The sequence below is a fragment of the Rana temporaria genome, chromosome 1 (assembly GCF_905171775.1).
Source record: "Rana temporaria chromosome 1, aRanTem1.1, whole genome shotgun sequence".
Classification (NCBI taxonomy): domain Eukaryota; kingdom Metazoa; phylum Chordata; class Amphibia; order Anura; family Ranidae; genus Rana; species Rana temporaria.
The window spans coordinates 44,671,937-44,698,344 of record NC_053489.1 but is presented as its reverse complement, the minus strand read 5'-3'; the positions used below and the strand labels follow the sequence as shown (position 1 = coordinate 44,698,344).

Below are 26,408 nucleotides of genomic sequence, written 5' to 3'. Positions count from 1 at the left end.
GATGGGCACTCATGGGCGGCACTGATGGGCACGCATGGGCGGCACTGATGGGCACTCATGGGCGGCACTGGGCACTCATAGGCGGCACAGATGGGCACTCATGGGCGGCACAGATGGGCACTGTGAGGTGGCACAGATGGGCACTGTGGGGTGGCACTGATGGGCACTGTGGGGTGGCACTGATGGGCACTGTGGGGTGGCACTGATGGACACTGTGGGGCGGCACTGATGGACACTGTGGGGCGGCACTGATTTACTTGTTGCCAGTCAGTGCCCATTTGTGGGCACTGATTGGCATCATTTTTTTTTGCATCCTTTTTTTTTTCCCCGGACTTTTTTTTTCAGACTTTTTTTATTTTTTTTTATTTTTTTTGCGTCCATTTTTTCTGTTTTGCCCTTCCCTGGTGGGCATCCCTGGTGGTCCATGTGGCGATCCGAGGGGGAGCTGCGCTGATAAACAATCAGCGCGAACCCCCCCTGTCAGGAGAGCCGCCGATCGGCTCTCCTCTACTCGCGTCTGTCAGACGCGAGTGAGGAAGAGCCATCGACGGCTCTTCCTGTTTACATCGTGATCAGCCGTGGTTGGACACGGCTGATCACGTGGTAAAGAGTCTCCGTGAGAGACTCTTTACCAAGATCGGTGTTGCGGGGTGTCAGACTGACACCCCGCAACAACGATCGCCGCGATGCGCGCCCCCGGGGGCGCGCAGCGGCTAAGAATCCTGAGGACGTCATATGATGTCCAGTCAGGATTCTACAACCACTTTGCTGACGTCAATTTGTCATTGGCGGGCGGCAAGTGGTTAAAAATGTGGTTACCCTAGCTGCAAAGCATACCTCAGGACTGGCTTCCTGATAACAGTAAGGGAGCATGCACAGTTGCATCTCAAAGAAGCTTAACCACTTAAAGGGTCACTAAAGGAATTTTTTTTTTTAGCTAAATAGCTTCCTTTACCTTACTGCAGTACTGGTTTCATGTTCTCATTGTTTGTTTTTGCTTTGAAGTAGCTGTAATTCTGCTGTGATCTCCACACTTCCTGGTTGCCTGTTTCCTTATAACCATGGTACTGGGAGCTTTCTCACGGTGGTCTAAGCTGTCATTATTGTGTGTCTAAAACTCCTCAGAACCAATCAGATTCATTTTAAAAACAAAACACTGCCCTGGATTTGTTGTTTTTGTTCTGTGAGTCTTCCCGACTCACCTCTCACCCGGAAATTCATGTATGTACTTTTAAAACCGAACGTGAAATCAGAGGCACATTATATGATAGATTAAATTAAATTTGTAATCATTTTTAAAAGGAATCAGTTAACTTTTATGTCTCTATACCCTGTAAACAGTCATTTCAGCAAAAAAAAAAAATTTCCTTTAACCACTTCCAGACCTGCGCACGACGATGTACGTCCTATTTTTAAAGACGGATATCTCGGTAACGGCAGCAGCTGCTGTCACAACCGAGGTATCCATCTTTAGTGTGCGCGGTCTGGAATCCGATAATGGCGGTCTCCGCGGCGGATTCACCGCGAGATCGCCGTTATCGGTGGCGGGAGAGGGGGCCCCCCCCTCCCTCCGCTCTCCCGTGCCCTCCGCCGCTTACCGGAGCCGTCGGTAGCGGCGGAGGCGATCGGATGCTGTCGGCTGGTGAGCGGGGACGGGACTGAAGGAAAAATCTCCTTCGCCCGTCCCCATAGCTCGGCTGGGCGGAAGTGACGTCAAAACGTCAGTCCCGCCCAGCCTCTTAAAGAGACAAATTTTTTTTTCGGTCATTTGAAAAAATGACATTTTTTTTTTTTTTTCTATTTTTTGCATTTAAGCCCAAATATGAGATCTGAGGTCTTTTTGACCCCAGATCTCATATTTAAGAGGACCTGTCATGCTTTTTTCTATTACAAGGGATGTTTACATTCCTTGTAATAGGAATAAAAGTGATAATTTTTTTTTTTTTTTTTCAGTGTTAAAAATTCTAAAATAAATAAAAATAAATGCGAAAAGCAAAAAAAATTTTTTTTAAAGTGCCCCACCCGACGAGCTAGCGCGTAGAAGCGAACGCCTACGCGAGTAGCGCCGACATATGAAAACGGTATTCAAACCACACAAGTGAGGTATCGCCGCGATCGTTAGAGCGAGAGCAATAATTTTAGCCTTAGGCCTACTCTGTAACTCAAAAAATGCAACCTGTAGAATTTTTTAAACGTCGCCTATCAAGATTTTTAAGGGTAAAAGTTTGACGCCATGCCACGAGCGGGCGCAATTTTTAAGCGTGACATGTTGGGCATCATTTTACTCGGCGTAACATTATCTTTCAAAATATATAAAACAATTGGGCCAAATTTATTGTTGTCTTATTTTTTAATTCCAAAAAGTGAATTTTTTCCAAAAAAAGTGCGCTTGTAAGACCGCTGCGCAAATACGGTGTGACAAAAAGTATTGGAATGACCACTATTTTATTCTCTAGGGTGTTAGAAAAAAAAATATATAATGTTTGGGGGTTTTAAGTAATTTTCTAGCAGAAAAAAATGTTTTAGTCTTGCAAACACTGAATCTGAAAAACACCTAAGGTCTGGAAGTGGTTAATGACCCTTTAAGGATCGTCTCCTGCAGATATTCGTCGGCAGAATGGCTCGGCTGGGCACAATCACGTACCTGTACGTCCTCTTTAAGTGCCCAGCCGTGGGTCGCGGGCACACGTCCGCGACCCGGTCCAAAGCTCCGTGACCACGGGACCCGATCGCCGCTGGAGTCCCGCGATCAGTCCCCGGAGATGAAGAACGGGGAGAGCTGTGTGTCAACACAGCTTCCTCGTCCTTCACAGTGGCAGCTTCATTGATCGTGCGTTCCCTGATATAGGGAAACACGATCAATGACGTCACACGTCCAGCCCCGCCCCCTACAGTTAGAAAAAACATATGAGGTCATACATAACCCCTACTGCGCCCCCTAATGGTTAACTCCCAAACTGCAATTGTCATTTTCACAGTAAACAATGCATTTTTATAGCATTTTTTGCTGTGAAAATGACAATGGTCCCAAAAATGTGTCAAAATTGTCCGATGTGTATACGTCATAATGTCGCAGTCATGAAAAAAATCGCTGATCGCAGCCATTAGTAGTAAAAAAAAAAAAAAATGTATAAAAATGCAATAAAACTATCTCCTATTTTGTAAACGCTATAAATTTTTCGCAAACCAATCGATAAACGCTTATTGCGATTTTTTTTACCAAAAATAGGTAGAAGAATACGTATCGGCCTAAACTGAGGGAAAAAATAGATTTTTTATATCTTTTTGGGGGATATTTATTACAGCAAAAAGTAAAAAATATAGCATTTTTTTCAAAATTTTCGTTCTATTTATGTTTATAGCGCAAAAAATAAAAACCGCAGAGGTGATCAAATACCACCAAAAGAAATCTCTATTTGTGGGAGAAAGAGGACGCCAATTTTGTTTGGGAGCCACGTCGCACGACCGCGCAATTGTCAGTTAAAGCGACACAGTGCCAAATCGCAAAAACTGGCCAGGTCCTTTACCTGCATAAAGGTCCGGGTCTTAAGTGGTTAAAGAAGCAGCTCCTACCCGCTTTTGAGCTTTATTGAGCTCTATTTTTTTCTGCCTGGAAACTCCCCTCCATGTTAGCCAATGTGTCACTATGCACAATATGGCTTTTCCAGGAGTTTACAGGCATATGCTCTTAAAGGCAGAAATGTATAGGTGGCACTGATGGGTGGCACTGATTGGCACTGGTAGGTGACAGGTGACACTGGTAGCACAGCATAGGGATGATGGGAGCCCCTCGTAATAATAATAATAATAATGAGCACAGCAGGGGTACAGCCCCAGGAGGAAGTCAGCACAGCACAGGGATGGTGGGAGCCCCTCATAATGAGCACAGCAAGGGTACAGCCCCAGAGGAAGTCAGCACAGGGATGGTGGGAGCCCCTCATAATGAGCACAGCAAGGGTACAGCCCCAGAGGAAGTCAGCACAGGGATGGTGGGAGCCCCTCATAATGAGCACAGCAGGGGTACAGCCCCAGGAGGAAGTTAGCACAGCACAGGGATGGTGGGAGCCCCTCATAATGAGCACAGCACAGGGAGGGTGGGAGCCCCTCATAATGAGCACAGCAGGGGTACAGCCCCAGGAGGAAGTTAGCACAGCACAGGGATGGTGGGAGCCCCTCATAATGAGCACAGCACAGGGAGGGTGGGAGCCCCTCATAATGAGCACAGCAGGGGCACAGCCCCAGGAGGAAGTTAGCACAGCACAGGGATGGTGGGAGCCCCTCATAATGAGCACAGCACAGGGAGGGTGGGAGCCCCTCATAATGAGCACAGCAGGGGCACAGCCCCAGGAGGAAGTTAGCACAGCACAGGGATGGTGGGAGCCCCTCATAATGAGCACAGCACAGGGAGGGTGGGAGCCCCTCATAATGAGCACAGCAGGGGCACAGCCCCAGGAGGAAGTTAGCACAGCACAGGGATGGTGGGAGCCCCTCATAATGAGCACAGCACAGGGAGGGTGGGAGCCCCTCATAATGGGCCATATTCTTAAACAAGTTACGTAGGCGTATCAGCAGATACGCCTACGTAAGTCCGTTTCCTATGTTTAAGTGTATTCTCAAACTGAGATACACTTAAACATGCCTAAGATACGACGGCTTGCGCCGTCGTATCTTAGGCTGCAATATTTACGCTGACCGCTAGGTGGCGGTCAGCGTAGAATATGCAAATGACTAGTCACGCCGATTCTCTAACGTACGCTTGCCCGCCGTAGTGTTTTAACGTCGTTTCCGTAAGCGATAGGCGGCGTAAAGATAAAGATGCCCCCTAGGTGGCGTACTCAATGTTAAGTATGGCCGTCGATCCCGCGTCGAAATTTCAAAATTTAACGTCGTTTGCGTAAGTCGTCCGTGAATGGCGCTGGACGCCATTTACGTTACAGTCAAAACAAATGACGTCCGTGAGACGTCGTTTAGCGCAATGCATGTCGGGTAAGTTACCTGACGGAGCATGCGCATTACGATCGGCGCGGGAGCGCGCCTAATTTAAATGATCCACGCCCCCTGCCAGGATCATTTGTATTAGGATGGCTTACGCGGGTGGACTTTACGCGACGCCGCCGCAAGTTTACAGGTAAGTGGTTTGTGAATCAGGCACTTGCCACTTAAACTTGCGGCGGAGTAACGTAAAGTACATACGTTCCGCCGCCTTAGATGTATAAGAATATGGCCCAATGAGCACAGCAGGGGTACAGCCCCAGGAGGACGTCAGCACAGCACAGGGATGGAGGGAGCCTCTCATAATGAGCATAATGAGTCGACGACTGCCATATTGAGAAAGGCATGTTTTGCTTTTTAAATTCATCATAACGAATGTTCGTAATTGTTACAAAAAATTTACGAATCTAACGAAAATTCGTATTTCGCACGAATCCAAATGAAATTTCGGACACGAATTACGAACTAACGGCTAATACAAAACGGAACGAAACAAAACAAATTTATTGACGACATGTCTACCGCACAGCCAGACCCAAAAAAAGAAAACATCTCTGCCGCGAGGAAGGCTACTGCTATCTGCCTGCTTCTCCGTCTGACAGTTCTTAAATAGGTAAGGGGCAGAGTCACCTGGCAGCATCACCTGGTGGCACCACCCCTTGTGACATCACCAACCCAGCATGCACCAGTCGGTGACGTTACATGGGGCGGTGCCAGCTGGTGACGTCGCAAGGTGGCTCCCCCCCCCTTACCTATTTAAGAACTGTCAGATGGCAGAGCAGGCAGATGGTGGTAGCCTTCCTCACGAGCCAAGCTTTTTTATTTCAAGTACAGCAGTGCATCGGGCGTCTTGACTGGCGATGGAATACTTCATATTCCCATCGCACACATTCCTGGATGAGCTCTCGAATTTGGGTGCTTCAGCAACAACCAGCTGGATACTGGTTCAAGTCACAGTAAAGATATTTGCCAGCACACCATGGAACAACATAAATAGCGTCCAAACGGATAATTTTTTGCATGATCACAACACAAGGAGAGTACAACGTTTCGGAGTCACGCAGGACCCCTTCGTCAGGCATGTGATGACGTAGGGGTCCTGCGTGACTCCGAAACATTGCACTCTCCTTGTGTTGTGATCATGCAATAAATTATCCATTTGGATGCTGTTTATATCGTTTCATGGTGTGCTGGCGAATATTTTTTCTTTGACTGCCGATGGATCTACATCCGGGGACATTGGGGCAGATCCACAAAGATCTGCCCCGGCGCAGCGTATCTGAGATACGCTACGCCGCCGTAACTTACTTCTATTTGGTTCGAATCCGGCGTAGTCTATCTCTCGCGGCGTAACGGCGCGTAATTCAAATCGGCGAGTAGGGGGCGTGTTTCATTTAAATGAAGCGCGTCCCCGCGCCGAACGAACTGCGCATGCTCCGTTCCAAAATTTCCCGCTGTGCATTGCGCTAAATGACGTCGCAAGGACGTCATTTTTTTTGACGTGGACGTAAATTACATCCATCCCGATTCACGGACGACTTACGCAAACAAATTAAAATGTTTAAAATTATACGCGGGAACAACGGCCATACTTAACATTGCGTACGCCACCAAATAGCAGCTTTAACTATACGCCGAAAAAAGCCGACTAGAGACGACGTAAAAAAATGCGACGGCCGCTCGTACGTTCGTTGGTTTGCATACTCAACGCGGAAAACGACGGGAACGCCACCCAGCGGACGCCGAAGAATTGCATCTAAGATCCGAAGGCGTACGAAGATGTACGCCTGTCGCATCTAACCCAGATGCCGTCGTATCTTGTTTTGAGGATTCAAAACAAAGATGCGACGAGGGAAATTTGAAAGTACGCCGGCGTATAAGTAGATACGCCGGCGTACTCTCTTTGTGGATCTGCCCCATTGTTTTTAAATTTTTAAGTAAAAAACTGTGTGTGTTTTTATTTATTTTTTAAACGTATTACTTTTTTAACCCCATACTCATTCACATAGGCAGGGGGCTGGGATCTGGGGGCCCCCTTGTTAAAAGGGGCTTCAAGATTTCAATAAGGTCCCTGCCTGCAGACCCCCACAACCATGATCCAGGGTTGTCGGGAATAGGCCCTTAAGGGCAGAGCCCCCCTGCCCTAAAGCACCCCCTCATACCAGCCACGGCACACATAAATATACTCTTCATGTACACATACTCTATGCAAGGTATACATTATGCTTACCTCTCCAGGTATGCTGAAAGCTCTAATCAATATGAAGTCTCCATCACAGGTATTGTTTACATAATGCGGAATCCCGATAGGGAAATAGATCACATCCCCTTCACCAACATCACATTCTGTGCCAGAGATAGCTACCTGTGAATACAAGTCATATGTTTAGTTGAAGAAAATTGTTAACATTTGTATAATTACAGAGAGGTATATAGCATAGGGGACTTCCTAATAGCGAAATATAACTGTGAATCTCGGTAGGTAAAAAGTTATCCCATGGCCCAAGGAGCAAACAAGCTTATGCATGTTTTATTGTCATAAACACTCTGGGCCAGATCCACGTAGATAGGCGTAAATTTAAATGGGCATAGCATATCGTAGTTACGCTACGCCGCCGCAACTTTGAGAGGCAAGTGCTGTATTCACAAAGCACTTGCGTCTAAAGTTACGGAGTTTGCGTATCGTAAATGTGCCGGCGTAAGCGCGCCTAAATCAAATGAGGAACAGGGGGGGCGTGTTTTATGCAAACTAAGCATGACCCCACGTAAATGACGCTTTCTTCGAACGGCGCATGCGCGCGCATGCTCAGTATCACGTTGAATTTTCAAATTAAATTACGCCCGCTCAATGCCTAGACGACGTGAACGTAGTTTACGCAAAGCCCTTTTCACAAACGTTTTACGCAAACGACGTAAAACATAAAAAATTCAACGCTGGCCCGACGTCCATACTTAACATTGCGTACGCCTCATAGAGCAGGGGTAACTATACGCCGGAAAAAGCCTTACGCAAACGACGTAAAAAAAAAGCGCCGGGCGGACGTACGTTAAAGAATCGGCATATCTAGTTAATTTGCATACCCTACGAGGAAATCAACGGAAGCGCCACCTAGCGGCCAGCGTAAATATGCACCTAAGATCCGACGGCGTACTAAGACGTACGTCAGTCGGATCTAGCCTACATTCTGGCGTATCTTGTTTTGTGAATACAAAACAAAGATACGCCGGCGCATCGTAGAACTTACGCGGCGTATCAATAGATACGCCGCCTAAGTTCTTCGTGGATCTGGGCCTCTCTGGTTAAATTTTTTGGGTAGAAGTCAAATGAACTTATAATTGTAACCCTAAAGCTATACAGTGATAGATAAACAAAAACGAGTAGTACGTCAGCTACAAGTCTTAGGCCCCGTACACACGACAGAGTTTCTCGGCAGAATTCACCGAGAAACTCGGTCAAAACCCGGATTCTGCCGAGAAACTCTGTCGTCTGTACAGTTTTGGCTCGATGGAGCCGCCGAGGAGCTCGACGAGAAAATAGAGAACATGTTCTCTATTTTCTCGTTGTTCAATGGGAGAAGGCGGCCCGCCGAGCTCCTCGGCGGCTTCATCCCAAAACTCGACGAGGAACTCGACGTGCCAAGCACGTCGAGTTCCTCTGTCGTGTGTACGGGGCCTTATACATTCTACGTCACAAGGCATTGGGTTCCTTCTGGTTTTATCAAATGGGTTTGGACACCCCTCCAAACTACTGGGTACAGGTGAAGGGTACTGTATTTCCAAACTCATGCCAACGGCTTTGGTTTTCTGGTGCTCTTTTCCATTTCAAAGAGAATAAAATAGAATAGAAAATAAAGGAATATAAAAGAAAATAATAGAATAGAATAGAAAAGAATATAATAGTAATTAAAGCGGTTGTAAACCCGCATACATTTTTTTTTCTACACCTGCAAGGAAAAAGCCATAATGAGCTAATATATACCGCATATTAGCTCATTATGAAATACTTACCTCGGGACGAGGTAGGTAACTTACCTGGTCCACGCCGAGCGTGTCTTCCGGGTATCGCCGCTCCAGCGCTGTGATTGGCTGGAGCGGCGATGACGTCACTCCCGCGCATGCGCGTGGGAGATTTCCTTTCCGGCATGGGTCGGCGGGGCCGGCCATTCAGCCGAGGATCCCCCCTGCGCATGCGCCGCTGCAATCAGCGGCACATCGCGAGGGGAATATTTTCTAAACCGGAACAGGTTTAGGAGATATTCTTTATACCTACAGGTAAGCCTTATTATAGGCTTACCTGTAGGCAAAAGTGAAAAAAGTGGGTTTACAACCACTTTAAAAGAATAGAATATAATAGCGTAAAACAGAACAAAATAGAAAATAAAAAAATAGAAAAAATAAATAAAAAAAAGACTATATTAGAATATAAAAGAATATAATTTAAAAAACTATGGAGTAGAATAAAATAGAAAGAATATAACCATTTCCCAAAAATTCAAATAGAATCAATTTGAATAGAATAGAAAATAATAAATTATATTAGAAAACAAAAGAATAGCATGGTTAAAAACCAACAGAATAGATTAGAAAGAACATAACCATCTTCCAAAATTAGAATTTCGAATATAATCAATTTGAATAGAAAAGAATATAATAGGATAGAATAGAATAGACAAAAATATAATAGAAAATAAAAGAATAGAATAGAAACAAATAGAATAGAATAAACAAATAGAAAAAATAATAGAATTAAAAAAAACAATAGGATAGAATAGAAATAATATAACCATTTCCCAAATAGATGCATTTGAATAGAATAGAAAAGAAGAGATTAGAATAGAAAGATATTCTATTCTTTATTTTCTATACTATTCTGTTATTTTCTATTCTATTCAAATTTGAATTTCAATTCTATTCTATTGTTTTTTTAATTATATTTTTTTCTATTCTATTCTTTTCTATTTGAATTTCAGAATATGGTATATTCTTTTTGTTTTATTCTATTCTTTTTTTTATTCTATTCTATTCTGTTTTTTTATTCTATTCTGTTCTTTTATTCAATATTATATGTTGTTCTGTTTCACTTTTATTTTCTGTTATTTTTTTTCTCTATTATAAAAAAATTCTGTTCTATTCCATTTTTTTTCTATTCTATTTTATTCTCTTTGGAAACTGGAAAACTTTTTGCATTCGAAAACTTTTAGAACTTGAAAACGATTAGAAATTGATTAGAAAACTATTTGAATCAATTAAATTTCCGAAAATTCTAATCGATTCAAATACGAATAAACGGAACTAATTCCAAAAAATGAATTAAACGGGTTAAACAAATTTATCTAAATTAATTCATGTAAATAACAAATTGAAACTAAACAAAACATTTTTTTTTTGTTCTGCACACGTTGTCTAGTAATGGTGTAAAAAAGCCCACCCATATCAGCCTTTCTCTGTGTATTCTATTTACTCCTTTCCCTACTACATGGTCATGTGGCAGCACAGTGGTGCAGTGAGTAGCACTTTCGCCTAGCAGCAAAAAGGTTCGCTGGTTCGAATCCCGACCACGACACCATCTGCCTGGAGTTTGCATGTTCTCCCTGTGTCTGCGTGGGTTTCCTCCGGGTACTCCGGTTTCCTCCCACACTCCAAAGACATGCTGGTAGGTAAATTGGATCTCGTCCAATATTGGCCCAGTATATATGTCTATATGTGTGTAAGACTGTGTGTCCCTAGCGTGTCATGATCCTACGGGGTACAAATGACCGCACCAGCCAAGCAGATACTGGCTGGAAAAAGCGCCCAGAGGCGATTAAGTTCGCATGCGTTGCGCTATACAAGTCATTCATTCATCTGCAATAAAAGGCATCCAAAGGATTGGACTGGCTTTATTCAAAATGTAAATGAAGTGGGATTGCCTAGGGGCTAGATCTATGCATCTTAACCACTTAAGCCCCGGACCAAAATGCAGCTAAAGGCCCAGGCCAGGTTTTGCGATTCGGCACTGCGTCGCTTTAACAGACAATTGCGCGGTCGTGCGACGTGGCTCCCAAACAAAATTGGCGTCCTTTTTTCCCCACAAATAGAGCTTTCTTTTGGTGGTATTTGATCACCTCTGCGGTTTTTATTTTTTTCGCTATAAACAAAAATAGAGCGAGAGTTTTGAAAAAAATGCAATATTTTTTACTTTTTTCTATAATAAATATCCCCCAAAAATATATATTAAAAAAACATTTTTTTCCTCAGTTTAGGCCGATACGTATTCTTCTAGATATTTTTGGTAAAAAAAATTGCAATAAGCGTTTATCGGTTGGTTTGCACAAAATTGATAGCGTTTACAAAATAGGGGATAGTTTTATTGCATTTTTATACATTTTTTTTTTTTACTACTAATGGCGGCGATCAGCGATTTTTATCGTGACTGCGACATTATGGCAGACACTTCGGACAATTTTGACACATTTTTGGAACCATTGTCATTTTCACAGCAAAAAATGCATTTAAATTGCATTGTTTATTGTGAAAATGACAGTTGCAGTTTGGGAGTTAACCACAGGGGGCGCTGTAGGAGTTAGGGTTCACCAAGTGTGTGTTTACAACTGTAGGGGGGTGTGGCTGTAGGAGTGACGTCATCGATCAAGTCTCCCTATAAAAGGGATGACTCGATCGATGCAGCCGCCACAGTGAAGCACGGGGAAGCCGTGTTTACATAGGGCTCTCCCTGTTCTTCAGCTCCGGGGAGCGATTGCGAGGGGGCGGCTAGAAACAAATAGCCGCCCCCTCATCCCGGATCGCTCCCACGGAAAAACCGACCGCCGCATGTACCGTGGGGGGTCCCGATAGGGCCCCCGACCCGCGGAAAGGCAGGGACGTACATGTACGCCCATCTGCCTGTACGTGCCATTCTGTGGACGTATATGTACATGCAGCGGTCGTTAAGTGGTTAAAGCATACAACAAAACATGTCATTTATACATTTATTTTAACCCAGTGATCCTGCCAATAACACACTACCTGTCCTAGAGTGGCTACACTTTCTTCCTCCCCTGGAAGTAGAAATGATTGTCACCCAGGCTGAACTTCAATCAAGTCTTACTTTCTTTATCTGTATTATATGGGGTGGGGGCATTAGAATTTTACAGAACGAAAATAGCAATGTCTTGCTTCCTGATTAGTGCTCAGGAAGTGACAAGTCACTGTATTTCTGGCAGGATCATTAGGTCTTTCTGTAAAACTAATGCAGCCATAGAAGACTCATAAGTTGCAATATACAGTGCCTTGATAAAGTATTCATACCCCTGAAAGTTTCCACATTTTGTCATGTTACAACCAAAACCGTAAATGTATTTTATTGGAATTGTATGTGATAGACCAACACAAAGTGGCAGATAATTGTGAAGTGGAAGGAAAATTATAAATTGTTTTCAATTTATTTTACAAATTGATATGTGAAAAGTGTGGCGTGCATTTGTATTTAGTCCCCTTTACTCTAAGGCCCCTTTCACACTGGGGCAGGAGGCGCGGTGGCGGTATAGAGCAGCTAAAAATATCGGCGCTATACCGTCAGATTAGCCGCGGGATTCGGCCACTAGCGGTGCGGTATTAACCCCCGCTAGTGGCCGATAAAGGGTTAATACCGCCCGCAATGCGCCTCTCCATTCATTTTAGCTGAGGCTGCAGAAAAAGGGACTGGGGAATCTGTGTCCTTAGTCCCTTTCTCTGTCTCAAAGGTGAGATGTCAGGGGTCTGTTAAGACCCCTGACATCTCACCCAAGCCCCCCAACAGTGCTTAAAAAATAAAAATAAATTGCAATAAATATAAAAAAAATGAAAAAATAATAAAAATAAAAAAGCACACTGACACCATCCACTGCCCCCCCCCCCTTAAAAATAAAATAAAAATAATGACATGCCACTGTCACATGACATTAAAAAAAAAGTATCGGTAATCGGTATCGGCGAGTACTTGAAAAAAAGTATCAGTACTTGTACTCGGTCTTAAAAAAGTGGTATCGAGACAACCCTGGAATCTGTGGCAAGACTTAAAAAATTGCTGTTCACAGACGCTCTCCATCCAATCTGACAGAGCTTGAGATATTTTACAAAGAAGAATGGGCAGACATGTCACTCTCTAGATGTGCAAATCTGGTAGAGACACCCCCAAAAAGACTTGCAGCTCTAATTACAGTGAAAGGAGGTTCTACAAAGTATTGACTCCGGGGGGCTGAACACAAACGTACCCCACACTTTTCACATATTTATTTGTAAAAAAAATTAAAACCATTTATCATTTTCTTTCCACTTCACAAATATGTGTCACTTTGTGTTGATCATCACATAAAATCAAAATAAAATAAAATTTAAATTTTTGGTTGCAACATGACAAATTGTGGAAAATTTCAAGGGGTATGAATACTTTTTCAAGGCACTGTAGAACATTTTGTTCTCTGCTTTAGATATCCTTTTGGATCCACCTTGAATTTGAAAGGTGCAACAGAATGGGGGTACTGCCATAGGAAAAAATAGTCAAATGAGCCGAGGCTCAGCCTTGTTACCATACAGGTGTAAGCTACCATGGGTTTGATTAACTAAGGCCCCTTTCACACTACTGCGACTTTAAAGTTGCACGATGTTACCACAATCTCATGGCCGTAAAATGCAGCAGCGATTTCAGGGAATGCCTGTGTAGCTGCAGGCATCATTCAGATATCCCCCACTAAAGTCAAGGACGTCACATGATGTCCTACGGTATGGAAGTGGTTAAGCATTTACAAAACAAAACCTGGAAGCTGATTGGTGTCTATGGAGAGCTGCACCAGATTTTTCACTCTCCAGTTTTAGTAACTCAACCCCCTGTATGTTACTGGCCATATAAAATAATCAGATTTGGCTACCAAGAATACTAGTCAAGCTTTTGTTACCCACTGTATTTACGTACCTTTCCACAACCTTTGAGTACATAGGCCATTTCATGTGCATTTAGATTATAATATGGTCCCAGGAGGCCAAATGGCTTTAGGGTCACCACTCCCAAGCTAAGTGTATTTGGATACTGAAAAAAGAAATTCAAGTTGCATCAGTTTAATTTCCCCAAACATGATACAAGGTACACAGAATTATGTAACACGATGCTAATTTTATTGAGAAACGTGTGGATGACTTTTATAAAAGTGAGATGAAAGCTACATAATATGAATCAAATGGACTTTCTAACCACAATCAATGTTTTCTGGATTCGTGTTTTATATTGCATTTTGTTGAGTTTTATCTTTATTTATTTATTTTTATAAAAAATTATTTCCAAGGAAAAAAAAATGATTTCTGTTTCAGTCCACATCCTATCAATGTAATTTATCACATAGCAGTCACTATTTGATTAAAATATAAAATTGCTAAATACATTTTTGGTACCAGCCTCTTATAATTCCCTGCAAAATTAGGCTCTACTGCATTGCAGACTGCTGTCCGTCTAACAATGTGAGCAAAGTGCTGATCTTATCAGTGTGCTGCTGCACCTTCATTGTCCAATCATAGGCTGAGGTGGGTCTTAGACCAGGCTGTATTGCTAAACTGCAGAGTAGTCTGCAGATAAGTCTATGGGAGTGTAGCACTGGGCTGTTCTGTCTAGCAGGCATAGCCGTCTTTACCGCAGGGCAAAAAGGGGCAGCTGCCCAGGGCCAATTTAAGCAGAGCTGCCCCTTAAGCTGCGGTCCGCCCGTCGCCTGACTGTATTTTCTGCGCACAGAAGCCGGCACCCGGCTGGGCCTGGCATCAGCGCACTGTGCAGTCTCTGCTGCTGAATATTTTCTCTGGCGAGGAGAGAGGAGTGGGCGGGGCCTTGAGCTCCACTGATGCTCTGACCCCACCCCTTGTCGTGAATGGTGTGTGCGCTACACGGCGGGAGGCCTCTGGGAGGTAGGAGTCGGACTGCGCAGTGGAGCCGAAGCAGAGTGCTCCTGTGAGTGAGGCAGGTCAGGCAGCCACTGATCAGAGCGAGCTGAGCTGGCCAGGACCGGACAAGGTGGGTCTTTCTCCTCCCCATATAGGTAGTTAATCCAGACAGTTAGGGGCAGATTCACAAAGATCTGCCCCAGCGCAGCGTATCTGATGTTGTCATGGAGGAGTGGAAGAGGACTCCAGTGGCAACCAGTGAAGCACTGGTGAGCTCCATGCCCAGAGGGTTAAGGCAGTACTGGACAATAATGGTGGCCACACAAAATATCGACACTTTGGGCCCAATTTGGACATTTTCACTTAGGGGTGTACTAACTTTTGTTGCCAGCGGTTTAGACATTAATGGCTGTGTGTTGAGATATTTTGAGGGGACACCAAATTTACACTGTTATACAAGCTGTACACTCACTACACAACATTGTAGCAAAGTGTCATTTCTTCAGTGTTGTCACATGAAAAGATAGAATAAAATATTTACAAAAATGTGAGGGGTGTCCTCACTTTTGTGACATGCTGTACATCAACTGTGTATTCACTTTGCCTTGAGTTCAGTTCATATGCATTTGTCCTCTGCACCCAACCAAGGAAAATGTATACCATCCTGAATATGCATGGCAAATGTCCCAGATTGGCCTGATCCATAGGGCCAGATTCACAGAAAAAGTACGCCGGAGTATCTGCTGATACTCCGGCGTACTTTCAAATTTGCCGCGTCGTATCTTTATTTTGAATTCACAAACCAAGATACGACGGCATTTGGCTAAGATCCGACAGGCTTATGGCTTTGTGCGCCTTCGGATCTTAGGATGCAATACTTCGGCGCCCGCTGGGTGGAGTTTGCATTGTTTTCCGCGTCGAGTATGCTAATTAGCTGTTTACGGCGATCCACGAAGGTACGCGCATTCGTCGCATTCTCTTACGTCGTCGCTAGTCGGCTTTTCCCGTCGTAAAGTTGCGATTGCTATTTAGGTGGTGTAAAATTAGACAGCCCATGTTAAAGTATGGCCGTCGTTCCCGCGTCAAATTTAAACTTTTTTATTTTTTTGCGTAAGTCATCCGGGAATACAAAAGTACGTAACGCACGTCGCCGTTCAAAACATTACGTCGGGGCGACGTCATTTCGCGCAAATCACGTCGGGAAATTTCAAAACGGAGCATGCGCAGTACGTTCGGCGCGGGAACGCGCCTAATTTAAATGATACACGCCCCATTTGAATTTGGCGGGCTTGCCCTGGACGGCTTTACGATACGCCGCCGCAAGTTTACAGGCAAGTGCTTTGTGAATCAAGCACTTACGCTGAAAACTTGCGGCGGTGTAACGTAAATGGGATACGTTACGCCGCCGGATTTCTACATGAATCTGGCCCATTATGTGTATTAACTGAAATAATTACAATAATTTATTTTATTTTATTTTTTTTTACCAATGATTTAAAATGTTAAACTACTACGAAATAAACTAAAATGCATTTATCAATCTATTTTAAAATAATAATAAAAAAAAAATGGTGCCTTACGGAGAATATGGAATTGCCGTAGTTGATGGTATATTGGGTCAGTTCTGTAGTGTTGTCATAGTAGCGAGCAATGGTTGTTGTTATTATATTGTTATACACTAATTTCCTTTCACCTAAAATGAAACGCATAATGCAGTTATTGTAAATGTTATGGCAAGGGAATATTTTAAAATGATCTGTATAAAAGGTAGATGTACTTTTTTTTTTTTTTTTAAGCGGTGTAATAGAAGGAAGTTTTGTATAGGGTGGGAATAGAGACCGCGACCCTATAATCCTGGAACAGTCTCAGTCAATAAATGCAGAATCCCCATTTATCCAGCTCAGCACAGAGGTGTCAAGTCATCATACCCTTTAGTATAGAGAAATGTGGTCACCCAATGCTTTCTGTTAAAGGGCTTATAAAGGTACATTTTTTTTGTTTCCCTAAATAGCTTCCTTTACCTTAGTTCAGTCCTCCTTCACTTACCTCATCCTTCCATTTTGCTTTTAAATGTCCTTATTTCTTCTGAGAAATCCTCACTTCCTGTCCTTCTGTCTGTAACTCCACACAGTAATGCAAGGCTTTCTCCCTGGTGTGGAGTGCCGTGCTCGCCCCCTCCCTTGGACTACAGGAGAGTCAGGACGCTCTCTACGTTGCAGATAGAGAAAGGAGCTGTGTGTTAGTGGGCATCCTGACTCTCCTGTAGTCCAAGGGAGGGGGCGAGCACGACACTCCACACCAGGGAGAAAGCCTTGCATTACTGTGTGGAGTTACAGACAGAAGAACAGAAAGTGAGGATTTCTCAGAAGAAATAAGGACATTTAAAAGCAAAATGGAAGGATGAGGTAAGTGAAGGAGGACTGCACTAAGGGAAAGGAAGCTATTTAGGAGAAAAAATTGTACCTTTACAACCCCTTTAAGTAAAGTTACTGTACAAGTGTGCTTAAAGTGAAGGTCCCACAAAAAAATATTAAAAGCCAGCAGCTACAAATACTGCAGTTGCTGACTTTTCATATACGGACACTTACCTGTCCAGAGTGCCCGCGATGTCGGCAGCCAAAGCCGAGCAATCGCTCGGCTCTCAGCTGCCCCTGTCGCCATTCTCGGTGAGGGAATCAGGTAATGAAGCGTTGCGGCTTCACTTCACCTATGCGATCCGATTCATGTCCTGTCAGTTCGTAGTGCGATATGCAACCTGAAATGGGGTGTCATCACCATTGTTCCCCTCCCCAATCCCTCAACCTAGCACAAATCCCCCCCCCCCCACACACAAATTTCTCCTCCTAGCACAAATACCCACCAATCATCCCCACTAGCACAAGTCCCCCCCCCCCCCCAAAAAAAATTATATCACAAACGCCCCAAATTCCTCCTCTTAGCACAAATCCTCTGTCCCCATCCCCCTTCCCAAAACAAAACCCCCCTCCTAGCACAAATCCTCCTCCCCCCTCTCAACACAAATCTGCCCAAATCACCACTCCTAGCACACCTCCAGGATTTGCCCTCCTAGAACATTTCTTACCCCCTTTTTCCTCCCTTTCTCAACACAAATCCCCTCCCCACCAATCTTCTTGTGGTCCCCCCCTTCCCAACATGATACCATAGTGCCCAGGACTGCCGCCCTTCCTGCCCACCCCTTGTCCCAGCCCTGAGTTCATCTAATACTGTCCTCTTTCCACATGGACAATTCTGTTGTCCAAACCTGTTCCTGTTGCCCCTCCATCCATAATAGAGACACCCTAGGACAGGAAGTGTGTTAGTATCAGAAGCAACAGGTTAAAATAATGGAAAAAGGCTTAAAAAAGAAAACGAATGCAGCCACTACATTGAGGATTGAGGAGCTGCAATATACTACCTTTTTGTTGTTGGGTTTAATACTGCTTTAACCGCTTGCCGACCGCCGCACGCCGATGTACGTTGACAGAATAGAATGGGCAGGCAGATTGGCATACAGGTACGTCCTATTAAATTTGCCGCCCGCCGCGTGCCTTGTGAGCGTGTTCTTGATGTTCCCGGGAGTCCCGCGATTGCGGTTGGCAAAGGCAGAACAGGAGGATGCCTTTGTAAGCAAGGCATTCCCCTATTCTACCTAGTGACACTGTCACTGATGGCTGTTCCACATGATCGGGAACGGTCATCAGTGACGTGTCACGTGTAGCCATGCCCTTAACAGTAAGAATCACTCCCTATGGAACAATTAAACCCCTACAGCTCCCCCTAGTGGTTAACCCCTTCCCTGCCAGTGTCATTTACACAGTAATCAGTGCATTTGTATAGCACTGATCGCTGTAAAAATGACAATGATCCCAAAAATGTGTCAAAAGTGTCCGATGTGTCTGCCATAATGTCGCAGTCACAATAAAAATCGCAGATCGCCGCCATTACTAGTAAAAAAAAAAATATTAATAAAAATGGCATAAAAGTATCCCCTATTTTGTAGACACTATGGGCCAGATTCACAGACTAAGTACACCGGAGTATCAGCAGATTAAAATTTGCCGCGTCGTATCTTAATTTGTAATTCACAAACAAGATACAACGGCATTTGGCTAAGATCCGACAGGCGTACGCCTTCGGATCTTAGGATGCAATACTTCGGCCGCCGCTGGGTGGAGTTTGCGTCGTTTTCCTGCGTCGGTTATGCAAATTAGCTTTTACGGCGATCCACGAAGGTACGTGCGTTCGTTACGTCGTCGCTAGTTGGTTTTTCCCGTCGCAAAGATAAGCCTGCTTTTTCATGGCTTACATTTAGACCAGCCATGTTAAAGTATGGCCGTCGTTCCCGCGTCGAATTTAAATTTTTTATTGCGTAAGACGCCCGGGAATACGAAACGACGTAACGCACGTCGCCGTTCAAAACATTATGTCGGGGCGACGTCATTTTGCGCAAAGCACGGCGGGAAATTTTCGCACGGAGCATGCGCAGAACGTTCGGCGCGGGAGCGCGCCTAATTTAAATGGTACACGCCCCATTTGAATTAGGCTGGCTTGCGTCGGATGGCTTTACGTTACACCGCCGTAAGTTTACACGCAAGTTCTTGGTGAATCAGGCACTTGCGCTGAAAACTTGCGGTGGTGTACATGAATCTGGCCCTATAACTTTTGCGCAAACCGATCAATAAACGCTTATTGCGTTTTTTTTCCCAAAAATATGTTGAAGAATACGTATCGGCCTAAACTGAGGAAAATAAAAATTTTTATATATATTTTTTGGGGATATTTATTATAGCAAAAAGTTAAAAATATTGAATTGTTTTCAAAATTGTCGCTCTATTTTTGTTTATAGTGCAAACAATAAAAAATGCAGAGGTGATCAAATACCACCAAAAGAAAGCTCTATTTGTGGGGAAAAAAGGACGTCAATTTTGTTTGGGAGCCACGTCGCACGACCGCGCAATTGTTAGTTAAATCGATGCATTTCCGAATCGCAAAAAGTGGCCTGGTCTTTGACCAGCGTAATGGTCCGGGGCTTAAGTGGTTAAATACCTATCTTATTCTGTATGTATGGATGTTGCACCATAGTACGTCTCTTGTCCTGTATTCTGGGTGTAATTCTTAGTATCAGTTCTTATTCTGTATATATGGTCTCTGCACAGTCCCACTTCTCTTGTCCTGTATGCAGAGTTATTCAGCAATTACAACATTTCAGTACTATGCCATCTTACCTTCCATGTCCAAAAAATACTTGGAGACAATGCTAGGTGGAGATTGGGGGTAGACTCCTTGGACGGAACCCAGAGTAATTATTTGAGGTTGAGAAATGTTACGTTTCAAAGCTTGAATGAAATCCACTCCAGACAGGGGCTATAAAGACACAAATGAACAAAATGCTATATTTTAAAAACAGTACAAAAAAAATGTTTTTTTTTTTTTTTTTTTTTTTTGATTGGGCTGCACTGCCTATAGGAAGGCGATAACCTATCCTCTTAAGCCCTGTACACACGATCGGATATCTGATGGAATCTAATCCGATTAATTTTTCCGTCGGATATCCGATGAAGCTGCCTACACGCCATCGGTCAAAAATCTGACCGTGCCAAAATGTGGTGACGTACAACACTGCTACGAGCAGAAAACAATGAAGTTCAATGCTTCCGAGCATGCGTCGACTTGATTCAGAGCATGCGTGGATTTTTGTCCGATGGAGTTCCAAACAGATGAAGGGACTATTCCACTTCTTGTTTGACTGCATGAATTTTGGCTGTTTTTTTCCATATGAATTTTTGTTGTTTTTTCATGTTTTGAATAAAGACATCGTTTTTTGAGGAGTGCGGCGATCCAGGATTTTTCTTTCATCTCATGCTAATTGAGTACAGCCAGCACCCTCTTGGTTTGTTGGGACGGAAGCAACGGGGATTAATTGTTTTATAGAGCGGTATACTTTTCTTCACTACAGGCACTGCTCACGTATGCGTTCGGTTCTGCACGCAAGCTTGGAGGGAAAAAAACATTTTTCTTATTTATTTTACCGTTTTTTTTAACTTTTACACTGTTCTTTTAAAAAAAATTATTAAGTCACTTTTATTCCTCTTACAAGGAATGTAAACATCCCTTGTAATAGAAACAAAGCATGACAGGTCCTCTTAAATATGAGATCTGGGGTAAAAAATACATATTCTCATATTTACACTAAAATGCTTAATATCTCATATTTACACTAAAATACAATGAAAAAAAATGTGCCTAAGAGCTATGGGCAGAAGTGAAGTTTTGACATTGCTTCCGCCCTGCAATGATATGGAGACGAGTGGGGGCCATCTTCCCCTCACTCGTCTCCATACCAAGCCAGGTGAAGGATCCGATCGCCTCCGATGGCTCCGGTAAGCGGCAGAGGGCACCCTCCCACCGCCAATAAAAGTGATCTTGTGGCGAATCCGCAGCAGAGACCACTTTTATCTGAAAGCAGACCACCCACTGAAGAAGAGGATACCAGGGTTATGGTAGCTAGCTGCTGCCATAACACCGGTATTCCTCTTCAAAGTACCGATGTAAACCTGTGACGGGCAGTCCGTAAGTGGTTAAGAGAACCACTCATGTATTCAACTGCCATTTCCAAAGAAGAAAATGTGATTAAATTGCCAGCAAAATGACAGCTCCTGGCTGTTTCATTATGTTTGTGAACAAAATGGCCAGGGTTTCCTTTCATCTATACCAGACCTTTCAAGTCTAGGATGGATTTTAAACTTGGAGTCCCTCCCGAACAATCCACCATGGATTTTTGATAAGGACAAGGGCCTCTGCCCCACAACCCTGACCTGGTGATTATGGCGGTCTGTGTACAGGGGGGTTATCAGAATCGGAAAGCCCTGTTTAACAATACGGGGGCTCCCAGATATACCCCATGGTGATGAGTAAGGGGTACATAGGGGTAAAAACAAAATTCAAAGTGTAAATAAAAACATTAACACCATTTTTAGAATTAAAAAATATGTCTCACGATGCCCATCATGATGTAGATCCTTGTCAATTATGATGCTCACTGACCTGCCAAAATGAAAAATAAAAAGCTGTCCCCTGTTACATCTTGTCCTGTCTCTTCACCCCTGCCGAATGATAGTGGGATGGGGTCTCCTGATTACATCATTGATCTTTTTTCTTTTTTTTTGTGGGGGTCCCCTTTAAAATAATACCAGACCTGAAGGACCTGATATTAATTGGTGGTAAAACCAATGGCGTTTTTTTTTTTTTTTTTATCTCCAGCTACTGGAGAATTTTTGTTGCTCTTTAGAGGCAATTTAAGATAGCATAGACATGCAGAGAAGGTAGAAGATATTGGCTTATACTGCCTACTCTACTCTCTTTGTATTAGAATAATGCCACGTACACACGATCATTTATCGGCATGAAAAAAACTTTGTTTTTTGGCATGTAGAAAAAAACGTTGTTTTTTCCAACTTCATCATTAAAACGGCCTTGCCTCTACACGATCATTTTAAAAAAATGCTCTAGCAAAGCGCGGTGACGTACAACACGTACGACGGCATTCAGATGGCGCCACCCTTTAGCTGATTTCCTGTTAGTAAAAGACGATTCATGCTTTTCTGTCTGTTACAACGTGATGAATGTGCTTACTCCATTATGAATGGTAGTTTTACCAGAACGAGCGCTCCCGTCTCATAACTCGCTTCTGAGCATGCGCAGGTTTTTAACGTCGTATTAGCCCACGCGCGATCATTTTTTACAACCCGAAAACCTACATTGTTTAAAACGTCGTTAAAAAATGCAGCATGTTCGGGGGAAAAAAATTACGTTTTTCAAAACCCGAAAAATTATGTGAAGCCCACACACGATCATTTTAAATGACATTTTTTAAAAACTTAGTTTTTTTAATGACGAAAAATGATCGTGTGTACGCGGCATAAGAATCCCAATGTTTTACATTTTCTAAACATTTTATCTTTTGTGTGTTTTACAAAAACTGTTTTTTTTTTAAATATGTTTTTAACCACTCCATAACAGCAGAAGTATTTATTACAAATATATACACCTGACCTGCCAAAAAGTAATTGGAGGTTTGCCAAAACTTTCTTTGGCGCCAGCAACTCTACCTTCTCCGCCTCTTAATTATGTTATAATGTTGTAAGCAATAAAACCTCATAAAACATGTTCATCATTGAATAATGAGACGGCAAGAATCTGCGTGCCAGATCAGTAGTGGTAAGTGAGGATCATTACTAAGATCTAAATTACGCTTTTATTATCAATGTCTAAGGCTGAGTTTTTAAACTGCTGAATTCACAATGTTTTGCAGAATACGCTTTGCTGGTATTATTATACTGCTTGCTTTTTTTTGTTTTTTATACTGCTTTTTTGCTTGTCTTGTTATATTACAGTAATTGTGCTTGCTAATATTGTGATGCTGATTATTGCTTGCTGGTTTTATTCTGTCTGTTTCTTGCTGGTTTTATACTGTCTGTTTCTTGCTGGTTTTATACTGTCTGTTTCTTGCTGGTTTTATACTGTCTGTTTCTTGCTGGTTTTATACTGTCTGTTTCTTGCTGGTTTTATACTGTCTGTTTCTTACTGGTTTTGTTATACTGATTGTTGCTTGCTGGTATTATACTGCCTGTTTCTGTTTTGTTATACTGCTTATCGCTTACTGGTTTTCTTTATTATACTGCTTATCGCTTACTGGTTTTCTTAAGCCTCATACACACGATCGGACTTCCATCTGACTTTTCTGTGGATTTCTGTCCGATGGACGTTGTCCGTGAACTTGGTATGCATACACACGGCAGGACTTTTTTCAGCCAACTTTCACCAAATCATGTGTTTTTTTAGCTCTTTACCGCCACCCGTTGGACAACTTCTGCTATTAGCATTGGTTCTGAGCATGCGTGTTTGTACTTTGGACTTAAGTCCGATGGACTTGTGTACACAAGATCGGATTAGCTGACGTAGGACATTTGTTGCCGGAAAGTTTGTCTGTTTTCACAGCAAACATTTGTCCGATGAAAAAGCGAAAAAGTTTGTCCGATGAAGCGTACACGCGGTCGGATTGTCCGATCAAACAGGTTCGTCGGACATTTGTTGTCAAAAAGTCAAATCGTGTGTATGGGCCTTTAGTTATACTGCTTGTTGCTTGCTGGTTTTGTTTCCTAAAAACGATTGTAATGCTTTTTTGTTTTTTATTTTTTTAATACAATAACAAACATGTCAAACTTACCTGTTCTGTGCAATGGTTTTACACGGAGCAACCCTGATCCTCCTCTTCTCGTCCCGTCAGCGCTCGTGGCTCCTTCCCCCCCAACAAGTGCCCCCATAGAGAGACGCTTTCTAAGGGTGCACTCAAGCGGTCATGCTCCTGAGTCGCCCGGCATGTGTCTATTGGCACAAACAGGGCAGCTTGGCCCGCCCCCTTCCTTGTTACAAAGTTTGATTGACATCGGATCACCAGATCAAAATCGGGCTCAGATAAGCATAAGGTGGGGTGGAGATTGAATCCTGTGATGACACAGAAGGTTTTTTACCCTATCGCATATCCACATAGGTTGGACTTGATGGACTTGTGTCTTTTTTCAACCTCACCTACTATGTAACTATGTAAGAATAGGGTAAAAAACCTTCAGTGCCAGTTCACACAGGGGCAACTCGACTTACAGCGCGACTTTGCAAGGCGATTTGGAGGCGACTTCAGCGTGACTTTGCAAGGCGATTTGGAGGCGACTTCAGCGTGACTTTGAGCAACTTACAACGTGACTTAAAGCGGAGGTTCACCCAAAAATCCACTTTGACATTAGCTGTAGCATACTGCTAACATCTGCAGTATGCTGTTTTTTTTTTTTTTTTACTTACTTTTACGTACTTATCGTTATATGAGCCCTTGTTTTCCGGTGATCTGCCGTGCTGGTTCCATGTATCATGGAAGTTCCAGCGCATTCGCGAACTGATGCGCTGAGATGGTTCCAGCCATCTGGAAAGTTCCTTCAAGCACTGCGCAGGTGCAAACTTGCTGACGGAAATCCCCGAACGGCGGCCGGCATCCAGGGCGACGTGGATTTTGAGGTAAGTGGCCAGTCGGCCTCACGTCCTCGCTGCGCTCGGACGGCTCGCTTCGCTCGCTCGGCCTCCTGGCTCTTTTTTTAACATCCTCCAATCCACAGGGATGTTAAAGAATGAGCCTGGATGCCGGGCGAGGTTCGGGGATTTCCGTCGGGAAGTTTGCGCCTGCGCAGTCAGTGGAGGAACTTCCCCCATAGGGGAATATTGAGGACAAGTCACCGGCTCCGAGCGGGGAATCCTGCGGGGAATGGGCGTTTCTAAGCGAAGAGGAGTTGCTAAGGCGTTTCTTGGCCTCTGTTTAATCTTCAACTGCCATGATGCTGCACATGTGATCAGTTATTACACCAGCCATTGGATGGTTTGACAGTTTGGTTGAGAGCACAACCAATGTGACAGTTAGCATTCCCGGCATGCCAGGAATGTAACTGCTTTTTCAAACTGTTAAATTGATGGGTTTACTTCCTCTTTAAGGATGCTGGAAAGTTCATTTTGAGGGTGAACCTCCGCTTTAAGGGCCCTTTCACACTGGGGCATTTTTCAAGCGCTTTAGCGTTAAAAAAAGCGCCTGTAAAACGCCTGAAAGAAGCTGCATCTGCAATCCCAATGTGAAAGCTCGAGTGCTTTCACACTAAAGCGCCTGAAAAACACCCCAGTGTGAAAGTGGTCTTAGCGTTAAAAAAAGCGCCTGAAAGAAGCTGCATCTGCAATCCCAATGTGAAAGCCTGAGTGCTTTCACACTGAGGCGCTGAGCTGGCAGGGCGTCAAAAAAAGTCCTGCATGCAGCTTCTTTGCAGCGCTTTAGGAGCGGTTAATACACCGCTCCTAAAGCCCCCTTCCCATTGAGGAAGCTTTTTTTAACGCCAAAGCGCCTGAAAAGCGCCTCAGTGTGAAAGGGGTCTTAGCAGCGCTTTACCAGCGTTTTTCGGGCGCTGGCAGTGTGAAAGGCCTCTGAAAGCACTTGGGCTTTCACATTGGGATTGCAGATGAGGCTTCTTTCAGGCGCTTTACAGGCTTTTTTTAAACGCCAATGCGCCTAAAAAACGCCCGAAAAACGCCCCAGTGTGAAAGGGGTCTAAGTTGCCTCCAGGACAGGCGACTTTGGCTGTGGCCAATCACAGAATAATCAGCTCTGTGGGAGGGAGGCGTTTGCCTGGGTAAACTATTTTCTTTTCCTGAAACGTTGCTTCAATTAGGATGGAGATCGAACTTGGAGGCGACTTCCATTGAAATCTATGGGTACAAGGTGCCTAGAAGTCGCCTTGAAGTAGTACAGGAACCTTTTCTGAACTTGGAGCAACTTCAGTAATGTATATTAACCTCCCTGGGGGTATGATTAATTCAGATTTTAGGTGCTGAAAGCGGTACCATTATTTTGCATGGAAATTTGGCGTTTTACATTGTAGGCCTGTAATTCTTAGGCCCCGTACACACGACCAGACATGTATGCTGAAACTGGTCCGCGGACCAGTTTC

The 26,408-nt window shown here is 43.7% G+C and overlaps 1 protein-coding gene across 3 annotated transcripts in view; it reads right to left on the bottom strand.

Annotated features, from left to right (window-relative positions):
• LOC120926926 (mucin-2-like) overlaps positions 1-26,408 on the bottom strand; it is a 69,604-nt gene that overhangs the window by 9,247 nt on the left and 33,949 nt on the right. For all 3 annotated transcript variants that reach the window (XM_040337228.1, XM_040337235.1, XM_040337244.1), the window contains exons 6-9: positions 20,100-20,238; positions 16,455-16,567; positions 13,922-14,035; positions 7,223-7,357 (exon numbers count right to left, since the gene is read on the bottom strand). In XM_040337228.1, the coding sequence (XP_040193162.1) occupies positions 7,223-7,357; positions 13,922-14,035; positions 16,455-16,567; positions 20,100-20,238 (501 nt within the window). The remainder of the gene's footprint in view (positions 1-7,222; positions 7,358-13,921; positions 14,036-16,454; positions 16,568-20,099; positions 20,239-26,408) is intronic.